This window comes from Pteropus vampyrus, unplaced genomic scaffold, assembly GCF_000151845.1.
Source record: "Pteropus vampyrus isolate Shadow unplaced genomic scaffold, Pvam_2.0 Scaffold89, whole genome shotgun sequence".
Classification (NCBI taxonomy): Eukaryota; Metazoa; Chordata; class Mammalia; order Chiroptera; family Pteropodidae; genus Pteropus; species Pteropus vampyrus.
Genome location: NW_011888870.1, coordinates 6,308,548 through 6,321,913, shown reverse-complemented (window position 1 = coordinate 6,321,913; position 13,366 = coordinate 6,308,548). Strand labels below are relative to the sequence as shown.

Below are 13,366 nucleotides of genomic sequence, written 5' to 3'. Positions count from 1 at the left end.
ATAAAAGATAATAGGGCTTAGAGTCTTTAGACAGTACTTTATTATATTTATTTTGTAAGTAATTACTTTTTTACAGCCAGCAATTATCATGAAAGTAGGTTCTAACGTCATACTTATAAATAATTACTTTAAAATCACCTTTAAATTTAAATCTCCCTCATTCTCACTTGTTCATTAAAACAAAAGGTTCTCTTTTGGAGGTGGGTGATAAAATTGATAAACTTCTTGCTAGACTGATGAAGGAAAATTTTGAAGACAGATTCCCAGTATCAAGAATGCAAAAGAGAACATTACTACAGATCCTATAATAAAAGATTATTATGTTCAACTTTATGCCAAGAAATTTAAAACTTAGATGAAACATACAAATTATCGAAACTAATACAAAAAGAAACAGAAACTCTGACTAGCCCTAAATGTATGTTTAAAAGTTGAATGTATAATTTAAAACCTTCCCTCAAAAAAATAACTCCTGGCTCAGATGGTTGTACTAGTTAATTTTATCAAATATGTAATTCACCCTTTAATAGACTAAAAAGGAAAAGAACATATGATCACCTGGACAGAGGCAGAAAAGCATTTGATGAAATTGAGCACCCATTCATGTTAAAAGTAAAACTCTTGGAAAACTAAGAATAAAAGGGAACTTCCTCAACCTGATAAAAAGCATCCACAAAAAACCTACAACTAACAGCATACTTAATAGTAAAAAACTGAACATTCTCTCTCTAAGATCAAGACTATGGTAAAGAGTTCCATTCACAACACCTCTATTCAACATGGTACTACAATTTTCGTCAGTGCTATAGCCAAAATAATTTTTATTTTTTTATTATTTATTATTATTATTCATGCCTATAGCACCTGGTCTTCCTAGGTGGTCTCCCACCCAAGTACTAACCAGGCCGGACCCTGCTTAGCTTCCGAGTTCAGACATCAGGCTTATTCTGGGTGGCATGGCCATAGACCATGGACCATGGCTCCACTGGGGTGCAAACCCAGGACCTTCTACGTGTAAAGCAAATGTGCTAACCACTACACTATGGAAAGACGTCTCAAAAAAATTTTTAAATAAGATATAAAGATATATATATTGGAAAGGAACTAGTAAGTAATTTGCAAAACCAGAATATATAAGCAACTTCTACAAACTCAACACTTGAAGACAGGCAAGTCAATTTTAAAAATGGGCATTTGAATTAGGCACTTCACAAAAGCAATATAAATAGCCAACAAGCACATGGAGATTTTCAATATCACTAGTTATCAGAGAAATACAAAGTAAAATCACAATGAGATAACACTACACATTCACAGAATGGCTAAAATTCGAAGGATATAATATCACATGTTGGTGAGGAGTGGAGCAACTAGAATTTTCATGCTTGCTGGTGAGAATTTAAAATGGTATTACCTCTTTGAAAAATTGTGTTTCCTATAAGGTAAACGTATAGTCTAGCAATTGCACTCTTAGGTATTTACCCAGAAGAAATAAAAATAAATATCCACAAAAAGACTTGTATGCAAATGTTTATATTAGTTTTATTTATAACAGCTCCCAAATGCAAACAACCCAAATGTCCATCAACAAATAAACTGTAGTATACCCAAACAACTTGGCTTCCCCTCCAAAAAAAGGAAAAGTTTAAAGAGAAACAGGGTAATTCCATAATGTTGACTAGTTAATATTACTAATAATCCAACCTATCAAAATTATTTACCCTGTTATTATGCTGAGAAGGGCACATCACATCTGTGGTAGTCTTCCCAAATATGCATAATACTTCAATCTATTCATGAAAAACATCAGATAAACCCAAATTGTGAAAGAGTCTACAAAATACCTAACCAGTACTCTTCAAAAGGTCAAAGAAAGACAAGGACAGTCTTAGAAACTGTCATAGCAGAGCCTGAAGAAATATGACAATTAAATGCAATTGGGATTCTGAACTGGATTCTAAATTGGAATAAAGAATTTTAGTGGGAAACTGGTATAACCTGAAAAATGTCTATAGTTCAATAAATATTATACTAATGTTAATTTCTTAGCTCTTATAATTTTACTATGGCCAACTATAGTCATATAAGATGTTACCATTAGGAGAGAGTAAACTCTTGCTATTTTTGCAGCTCTTCTATAGGTCTAAAAATTATTTCAAAGTAAAAAGTTTTAAAATGTTAGAAGAAAAAAAAAAAAGAATGAACTACTCACTGACAGACACAACATAAATGAATTGCAAAAACACTATGTTGAGTAAAAAAAGCCAGACAAAAGAGTACATACTGTATGTTCTATGTATATGAAATTCTAGAAAAGGCAAAATCAATCTACAGTGACAAAAAGCCTTGGGGCATAGGGGACACGGAGAGAGAACTGATATCAAAGAGGCAATGAGGGCACTTTTTGGAGTGATGGAAACATTCCATGTGTTGACTGTGGTGGTAGTTACAGAGGTGTATACATTTTCTAAAACTCCATTTATGTATTTAAAATGCATGTGTTTTATTGTATGTAACTTATTCCTAAATAAAGTTTATTAAGTTCATATTTAAAAGTATCTCGCTTGGATAAATAGCCCTAGTGTCTACTGGGTAAACTAAAGTACCACGATTGATTCAAACTGATATTAAAACAAGTACCCAAACTGTTTATTCAATAAATATTTACCGAGCACCTACTATATGCCAGGCTTTAGGCAACATATAGGATATAAATGTAAAAAAGAAAGCCTTTGCCCTTGAGGAACTCACAGGCCAATAGGGAGACAGGGCAAGTAAACGAAAGCTGCAAGTGACATATAAATTGTTCTGAGAAAACAATGTTCCAAGCATTGCACAGAGAAGACAATGTCTCAGAGAAGTCTTCAGAAAGAATACAGACCCTTTCCAAGAATTTACCCTGTGAGGCTATGACTTTTATTCTAGGAACATTTATCTCAAATACTCAAGGCTTTCAAAAAATACTTCTTTCAGTCTTGTCTGTATACTTCATGGCACATTATTCTGATAAAAAGTCCTCAGTTGTACTTCAAGGGTATGGTTCGTTTGTTCTTTAAATTATTCACAGATAAAAATAAATGCCATTCTGAAAAACAGGTGAGAGTATATAGTCAATAAGTCTGTTTTCCTGTGAGCTTTATGAAGCTGAGGCACTACCACAAGAAGAGTAACAATGTTTTCACCCAACACAGAACTGTTGAAATAATGTATAGTCCCACAAGGGGCCTATATTAAAGGGCTTTGCCCTTTTGAGTGGTTAAGTCCTGGTTTGACTATTTAATGTGGGAGTTTATTACTTTGAAATTATACCTCACTATAAATTGCCATTATTCAAATGATAATTTAAACATATTATATACATGTATGCTTAGGTCTGAATATTATTTCAACTATATTGAAGTTAAATGTCCTTGGACAAAGTCCTTAATGTCTTAGTGTCATCTGTAAAATGAAGACAATAATAGTAGCGTCTTCCTCATAGTGTCTGCAAATATTAAATAAGTGATGTAAACGAGATAATCCATGTAGTAAATGAGAAAACCTATATAAAACACTTGGACCGGAGCTTGGCATATAATAAATACTTAAAAACTGTTAATAATCACTATATTAGGGTCCAGACTAAGAGTAAGTATTTAAATATGAAGTGAGGTTAAAAACAAACAAACAAAAATAAGAAATCATAAGGTATTTTTAAAGTTTAGAAACTAAAATTCAGTGACTTTTTCAATAGGAGAACTCATTTTTTCATTATTCTGTAGGGATAGCTACTACTGTAACAAAATCGCCAGGCACACTACAGGTTTTCAATACTTTTGAACTATTTCAGCATAATAAGATTGTCTTAATAACTAAGGGGGAAAAGTTTGTCACTTTTTGACCCCATTAACTTCTATTTCTGCCTAGATAATATCTCTTTCAGATACCTTACCATTCCTTTCCCTGGTGAGCTAGAATTTTAGGAGACACGGTAGGATTTTCTCCCAATTTGGACAGCAAGATCTACACTGTTTGCTGACAAGTGCTCCCAAAAGTGCCTGTGTTCAATTAGGAAAATATAAAAGAATCAAAGTGCTGCCAAAAAAAAAAAAAAAAAAACCAACAAAAAAAAAAACCAAAGACCCTTTAAGGCAATAAAAAGCCAAATAAGAGTATGGATGGAACAAAAATTCAAATCAATAAATCAATTCTGTATATGTTTTTAATACATAACTTGTTTGGTAAATATCATGGCCACATCTATGTGGCAAGTACCTATAAACTGCATCTGTTCATTTTTGTACATTTATATTATTCATTGATATTTGTAGCCTAAATTGAACATCAAATTGAGATTTGTTTGAGATGAAAGTCAGTTTTCTAATACTGTTATATAAATTTCCTGAAGTGAATTTATACAATTTAAAGGTTTTTGTATATATAAAAACAATACATTTTAGAGAAAATTTGGTTCTTTTCTAAGTTATCATTGCTGTACACACGTGCAAGCACACATATAGATGCACATATGCTCAAATCTGTCTCTCATCCCTACTTCTTAAATGACATTTTCATTAATATTTGTACCAGACTGCAAATATTTTAATAAAAACTATATAAATTCTGAAAAGATGTTGTAACTATTGATATACTGATTACTTCAAATATATCTCAAAGATAAAAACGAAAAACAGCATAATGCTGGTGTTTAAGGTATTTGATAAAGAACAAAGCTAACGGCCCTAGTTTTTAAAGTCTTTACATAACGTGTGTGCAACTGTTTCAATGAAAAATACATTTCCATTTGTCTTAAGAGAAACATTAAAATTTTTAACTGATACAAGTTTACCTTATGGTAGAGTAAGAGATATAAAATTCCATCCTTGAAGAACATCTTAAGAGAATAAAAGCCAAAAGTGCCCAATCATCAGATCTGGTAATTTCTATATTCACAAACTTCAATAGAAGCAGCTTGATAATAAGAGCTTTTGGCAGCTAAATATATGATTAAATCAACAACTGTTGATTGAATTGCCTACTGTGGACCCACTGTATTATATCCAAAGCAACCTGAAGCAATCAAAAAGTGCTACTCACCAGCAAGTGTATAATCCATATCAAAACCAAAACACTTAATTTTCTCCATGGCTAAACTTCGATTCACAAACACCCTAAAGAAAGGAGTAAAAAATGGTATTTCAATTAACACTGAAACAAAAAAAATTATTAAGTTTAATAGAATTATTTTACTATCTAGATTTTCTCATTTAAATATCAATATTAAAAGTCATCATAAAAATTATTCAAGTCCTTCTTATACCTTAAGGGAAAGCAGATATTATATGAAAATATGTGTATTTTCTTATTGTGTCTTGGTATTAACAATGCTACTTACTCAAAATTTCAGAGAATCAGCTCTCTTTTTCAAAATATCACCCTTCAAATAAGTTTATTTCTAAGATTTATAACTCATTCATTTATTCTCCATTTAATAAACAAAGGTTCATTTCAGCCTACCATATACCAGATACTATATACATAAATGTAAACAGATTCATTCAACAAATACTTACTGAATGCCTACTAAATACCAGGTACTGTGATATGGCAGGGAACAAAAGATTACCTACTCTGATGAAATTCTATTCTAACACAGAATATCCTCCCTTGAGAAATTCAACCTAGTAGAAGAGGAACTTATAAGCAAATAATTATAGTAATTCAATAAATGCTATAAAATATCATGCATGAGACAGCACCAGTTGTTTAGAAACCAGAAGAGATGTCTGAGGTGAATCTTAAACAATCAGTAGACGTTTTCTAGTAGAACAAAGCAGAAAAGGCAATCCAGGCAGAATAACCGAGCAAGCACAGGATTTATAATAAACAATAAAACAGTTATTGTGGCTGAAGCTGAGGCGTTTTCTTTGGTTTGCTTTTCTGTTTGTCTTTGCAAAAGGAGGTTTTCTAGAGGAGCTGGGGCAGGAAGAAGGGGCAATAAAAGCTATGAAGCTAAAAAGGTTAATAGGTCAAAATCATGACGATTTTGCATGCCATATTAGGGGGTATGGACTTTATTCTGCAGGCAGAACAAATTACCAAATTTTGAGGAAATGAAATAATCAGATTCAAATTTCAGAAAGATCACTATGAAAACAGGGAAAACTAAACATATAATAAAGAGTATGGTAGATCATCATCCTGATGGTGTTTTGGAGTAAATTTTAATCATCTTTGAAAGTAAGAACATTCTTTCCATCTAATCTGCAGCTTAGTGGCCAAAATTACTGAATGATTTATCTTTATTATCAAACCTTTTCTTTGCCTTTATTTCATAAGTAACAGTGAGAAATGACTGCTTCAAATCACCTAGGAAACTTAAAAATAAAGATGCCTGGGCTGGGCTTCCTCATTAATGATCTAGGTCAATAGTCTCCAAAGAGGTGTGACTGCACCCAGATATGCAGAATATTCCTCTCGAATGCAAGAAAATATTCGATCTTCTGCTGATATTTATTTCATCATTTTAAAATGTATAATTTGTGTGTTTTCTGCCATATATAAGTAAAGACAATAGTATAGATAATTTATGAATAAGTACTTACAGGAATGAATGTTACATATTTTAACTAATGGAATACTCAAAGAGTTTTTGGAAACTACTAATCTAAGTACTGACTTTTTTTTTAACTCTTCACTAACATATATAATACTGTTTTAAATTTTAATAGAAAACTTTTCCTCTTATCTCAGAATGTATGCACCAACTTTAAATGCAGACAAATAACCAAATATTAACTTAAAACTACTTTAATCAAGGACTTAAACTCAGCAGGCCCTTGAATTCAGAACTTTTATCTCCCTAAAAATATGAAAATCATTACTTATCTCATGTGCTATGCACAGATTAGCTCTATAAAACTCTTACTTCCTAAGAGAGATATTACATAAAATATTTATACTTTCTTTCCCTAAAAAAAACCTGGTGTTTTGGAAAATCAATATTTTCTTTGCTTTGGGTTAATAATGGATGAAAGGGAAGAAAAGAGTAGGCTAGCTGAAAAATACGAGGAAGTAGACGATAAATGACACCTACCCAAACCTTTTTTTAAACGTGCCACAAGCCCAAATATATTGCCATGACCCTTCCAGCACTTCGTCAGACTTCACCCTACTTTTACTGATAACAGCGCCTATTTTATTACCATCTTTTTGCAGTTACATAAATCCTTTTGAAGGCCAAAAAAAGGGGTAAAAAACGCAAAATAATGTTTCTAACTAACTCTGGAAACTAAACGTTACAACAGAAGCTTAGGCTTTTCAAACACACTTTCAATTCAAGCTAGGGGCCAACTGGATCAAATCCTTGCTCAGAGCCCAAACAGCTGGCATGCCTAAAATATTCTGTGAGAATTCAGGCAGGAAGAGACAATTCAGGAGAGAGATATGTGGGACCACATAATAAAAAAAAAATAGCTTTGATTCTGATAGAAGAACGATGGGACCTGGTTTCAGGCACAGCAAAATCATGGGAGTAAGGAGATTTGGCTAATTATCAACTCAATCAGTACTAAGGGCAGAAAGAAATTATCAACAGACCCAGCAAGATAGTTTACCTGTTTCTTTTTCCGCCAGAACAGAAATAAAGCCTGGACTCCTTATCATATATTTTTAAAGGATATAAACATCATAATGCATCTTATGCATTATCCAGACTCCGGGAATGACATATATCGGTAACATGAAAATCTATTTTTTTTTTTTGTCAAAATAATTACTGCTAAATATCCATCAAGTCACACTCTTTCCTCTTTGACTACTCACTTTATTCAATCAACAAATTGGTCGAATGCCTACAACAAAGCAGGTACCATTCTGTGACATATATTCTAGAAGATGCCCTTCAGAAGGTAGTTCTAGGAAAGACTTTCCAGATGCCTAAAATTAGGGAATAAGATATTTTCCTGTGAAAATCTTTTACCAAATATCCTTAACCTTTTCTTTCAAAATAAGTACTCTCACCCACAGAAGCAATTCCTCAACTTAAAACAGAAAAACAATCACTCCTGTCTCCCCTTCTAATTCAATTCTATTATTAAACAAAAAGAAAAACCCCATATATATATATTCTTGTCTCTCCTGTTCTTTCCCTAGTTTATGAAACAAAACATGGGAGGAGGTGGCAATAGGGAATTCAATCTAATTCATGTGCAAATATATCTAAAGTGCATAAGGAAAGCTACATGACAGAATGGAACAGCTGCAGTATAGAGAACTATAATAATGTAGTATATGCTAAGATTTACAAAGATAATAAACATCCAAATGCTCAAAGTATGCACTGACGTCAGCAGAGAGGCAGCCCTGAGCCAGAAATATCATGTCTCCAGGATATAGTCTTCAAGGAAAACTAATCTCTTGACCTCAAACTAGTGCTTATTCTTCACTGTTATAACAAAAGAAAGTGTTAGGTACTATATCAATTAAAAGACCAGCTCACTGTCCCACCATACATTTTAAACAAAAAGCTATCTGCTTGGTGAATCCAAAAATTTCTATTGGTTCCAGGACCTTGACTGTATCTTTCTTTGCTAATGCCAGTTTACTTTGGTGTCAATTTTCTAAATTATTAACCAGTGAAACATACTCCACCTCTGTCTTAAGAGCTTGAATATATTTGTGAAATTAACTTTCCAAAGTTTGCTTTAAATAAAATACAAAGCTGCCACCCTAGAAAGCATTACTGAACTAAAGATCCAACCTTAAAACGCAATTATCAGCCAGAAATTACTACATAGACACTAAGTTATTTACGAGATACAGATTTGAGCATAAACAAGAGAAACAATCTTTAGGAGACAGACACAGAAAACTATAAACCAGGCACAGAATTCAACACAAAGATAAACGTAACAGCTTTTACCATCATATTCCACTGTAGTTAAGGCATAAAATTTGAAGAAATTCTATACAAATAAATAGAGATTAGCCATAAGAAATGAGACTATTAACATAATGTGCTTTAAGAACAGGATTCTAATATCCACACACTTAAAGAGCATGAACATGCAATTTACTAAATTTGATATTTCATAAATAGCAAAGTCAATGGTTTGGAGATTTAATTCATAATTCAAAGTAGTATTACCTCATCTGTTACTGGTTGCCGTTTTAGAAAGTGTGAAACTATCTGAGTCAACTACTTCTTGAAGTCACATAACAAAATTCTTCTTCAAGTCCCTGGAATATTTTTTGTGTGACTTTAATCTAACTTCAAAAAGACTTTTTTAGTCTGAACTAGGCCCCTCAACAGCATGTATCTTCTGAGACAGTGTTGGAGAAAACACCTCTGTGTCTAATTTAACTTGTCATTGGATATCACTGTTGCTCCACACAAATCCATTTGGAATAGAATTTCTTTGGCAATGGTGAACTTCATCCCTAACTCCTCCCCCTGCCAAGGAGTCACAATTTCCTGGCCAAGCGCCCAACAGCAGTTACTACAACAATAAATGAGACTAAGGATACAAGTATAAAATCTTTTGGTTAAGGGTTTGTATAATTATATACTCAAAGTTTGTTACAATCAAAAAGAAAAAGTTACAAGTGCTTTTTTGAAAGTGCAAACTGAGATTATGAACCAAATGATGTGTCTCTCTTTGTGTCTGTATGTTTAACTTAATAGAAAAATACTATAATGTAAATTTTTGTTGAAAATCTAATTTTAGTATCTTCCTCCCCAAACTAATCAGTCCTATTTCTGCTATTGACACTCTCATTTTCCAATTTAATCCTAGAGTCTAGTTAATAACTTTTGATTATTTCCTCTCCCTCAAATTCAGGTCTTCACCCACAATCATCTCATATGCCTTCATTTAAATTTCTAAATGTCTCTGGAATCCAGATCTTCCATTTCATTCACAATACTAACAACTTGTCCAAGTCCTCATTAACTCTTCAGCAATCATTTTCCAATTGCTCTACCTGTACACTAATGTCAGATTAATTGCTCTGAAGTAGTGCTACTCAAATTATGGTCCACAGACCAAAGTTGGTCTGTGAACAGTTGTTTCCAAATCATATGATATATACAGAAACTACAACTATTTAAAAACTTGTAACGATTTGACAGAAAACTTTTGTTTGCTAAATGTCTAATAAAAAATGCAGACTTACATTTTATGTCTTCATTTTTCTAGTAATTTTTACTACATTTTATAAGGGTATCGATTTAAAACACTGGAATTTTTTTTTAAACTGGTCTTTCGTTTATAGAGTTTGAGAAGCACTGTCCTAAAGCACAGCTCCATTCATGTTGCTCTCCTATTTAATAACCATTAGACATTCCTCACCATCTACCAAACTAATAAATTACATATTTTTGTATAGTCAAGGACTTCAAAGCCTTTCACCATCTTTCCAAAATCAGTTTTATTTCACATTTCTCCGCAACATGCGCCTTTTCCTCTAATAATCAAAATGAACTATATGCTATTTCCTAAAGATATGCTGAGGCTTTGTTTATGCTGTTTTCTATATTTGAAATGTCCCTCCTCAGTTATCTCCATCTTATTTTTCAAGACGCAGCAATCTCAAGTGTTTTGTTCAAGAAACTCTTCTAGCTGTGCCACAGAACTATGTGACGGTAATGCCCCTGGGTCTCAGAATACTATCCTATCTAGCAAAAAGATTCCACCAACTAAAATTCTATAAAATTGTGATCTATTTGAGAGGTCTAAATATGCAAAATCCTTTATTCTGGCACTAACTATATTCTGTCACATACATAAATATTCAGGTAGGTAGCTTGTTCGTTGCTGTTCTATCAACTTTGAGGCCAGGTTTTATTACCTTCTCAACATGTAGCATAGGGCCTTATAAAAATCAGACACCACATCCAACTGAAGTAAAAATTAAACTTAAACTAAGAAGTTAATAAACAGTTGTTGCTAGAGGCTGTGGAGAGGAAGGAATGGGGAGTTTTTGCTAATAAGTACAGGGTTTCCTTTGTTCTAAAGTTAGTGGTGTTGGTTGCACAACTCTGTGAATATACTAAAACCACTGAAATGTACACTTTAAAAAGGTGAATTGAATGGTATGTGAACTCTATCTCAATTAAGCTGTTATTTTAAAAACTTAATGGCAAGACCTTAGTCTGCCTTTGTGTTCCTATCCTTCAGTAAAAAGTATGCTTATTGATCTAAAAAATATAGGTAAGAACTTTCTAATTTATGAAATGAATTCCTAAAAATTGAAAGTTCAAATACCATGGATATATAGACACAACAAGAAATTTTGGACTGGATTATAAATGCAGTAACATTAGTTTTTGTTTTCATAAATTCCAGCCAATAATTTTTTACAAATTTGTCTTAATATTTTCTCTGAGGACATCCTCTGGAAGAATACATTTTGTTTATCAGATTGTGTCAGGAGAACAGCAGCCTGTGCTTTAAAAGTCTGAACAAGAATATTACCATTTCTAAAATAAAATATTAATTATAATATTCATTCATACTCAATTATTCAATATTAAAAAGTTCCAGCAAAAAGTGAGTATGGAGGCATGCATAGAACAAAATTAAAGATGATTAAAATTTAAGATGCCATCAATTGTAAAACTCACCCATATTATATTGTCCTAAGAAACAAGGGGAGGAGTCAATGGGGGAGTGGGGAAGGTCCAAGAAAAGTCAGACTCATAGGATATCAAAAGGCTACAATCATAATACAAAAATAAAGGAGAAATAAATCTGCAACATAGTAGAAACACGAGGAAATATGTACATTTCAGCCTTGACATTAAGAATCTGAACTAGTTGGTCATGTAGGCTTGTGGCCTGAATTTATACTACTAGGATGGTTACTATTGCCCTAGATGACTGAAAGAAATCTTCTCTAGAACTCAACTTAATTTTAGGATGTATACTGCTAGATGCAGCCCAATTTCAGAGATGTTTAAATGTGAAAAAAGATGTATCTTAAAAGTGATAAAACACTAAGAATATTGATTGTACTATCTTTTCCACCAAAGTCTCAAAGCACACTTTAAGGAGATTCATCAAAAATGTTTAAGTAAGAGACATTAAAATTCACTTCATTCTCAAATGAAGAAACTTCAATCATGAGAGCAGGATAGTGGGGAATAAATGAGAGAACTAACAATTTAAGAAAAATATACAAATTAAGGGAGAAACCAGAAATAATATCAGTACTTCTGAAAATAAATTTACTATTCTAAAACCTCAGTCTAATTAAACACACATTTTTCCAATCTCTTTTTTCCTATTTTCCTCTAAAGTCTTTTTTACTTCTTCTCCCCAGTTTTTTAAAATAAAGACCAACGTATAGAGGATAATTTATAAAATGCAACAAAATATCAAGGTTGAATTCTATGGAATAAAAACAAGAAAATACCATTACTCATGTTATTGTTAGCACAAACACAAGTTGCTTACTATACCTAAAATGAAAAAGAGAAAATTTAGAGTTTAAAATAAAAGTGATAAAATTTATTTTGGCCTCTTATCTCAAAGACAGCAGCTCTAGTAATAAAAGGCATCCTAACAATTCTAGAGGACTAGAGTTCAATGATGACATTGAAAGGAAAGTGCATTTTTTTTCTATATTATTCATCTAAAGCACCTGTATGTCTCCAAATATATTCCCTTGAATGTGAATAACCTTTTTATTTACAAAATTTTAAATGAGCAGGTTGAGGTGCTTTTCAAGTCTCATTTCCCCACCAAATTTATTGAGGTATGGTTTACTTAACATACACCCATTTTTAGTGTAAAGTTTGGTGAGTTTTGTAATTATATACACTGATGTAACAACTACCACAATCAACTCGAAACATTTCTTAATGTCCTTTTGCAAAACCCTCCCCAACTTCTGGCTCCAGGCTACCAATGAAATATACTTTGTCACTACAGTTTTCTTATAAATGGAATCAAGCATCATGTAGTTTGTGTCTGGCTTCTTTTTCATAGAGCAATACTTCTGAGATTCATTTGTGCTGTTATATGTATCATAATTAGTTCAACTCTTGAGTAGTATTTCAGTGTGTGGATATACCACAAATTTGTTTATTCATTCAGTTAATGGATATCTGGGGATGTTTCTAGTTTTGACTATTATAAACAATGCTGCTATGAAGTCATATACAAATCTGTGTGTACATATGCTTTCATTTCTCTTGGGTCAAAAAATACCTAAAAATGGAATTACTTAGTCATTTGGTAAGTTATGTTTAGCTTTAAAAGGCATTGTTAAAACTGTTTTCTACTTTGTATTCTCACCAGCAACTCATGAGAGTTCCAGTTGCTCCACATTGTTTTTAATTTTAGCCATTCTAGTTATTTCGTCATTCTAGTGAATATGGTGG

General features: G+C 32.3%; 1 protein-coding gene and 1 pseudogene across 2 annotated transcripts in view; both read right to left on the bottom strand.

Moving 5' to 3' along the window:
* Window positions 1-13,366, bottom strand: part of LOC105294543 (cytosolic purine 5'-nucleotidase) — a 57,667-nt gene that overhangs the window by 28,309 nt on the left and 15,992 nt on the right. For both annotated transcript variants that reach the window (XM_023532749.1, XM_011363809.2), the window contains exon 2: window positions 5,077-5,150. In XM_023532749.1, the coding sequence (XP_023388517.1) occupies window positions 5,077-5,150 (74 nt within the window). The remainder of the gene's footprint in view (window positions 1-5,076; window positions 5,151-13,366) is intronic.
* Window positions 853-968, bottom strand: LOC111742259 (annotated as a pseudogene).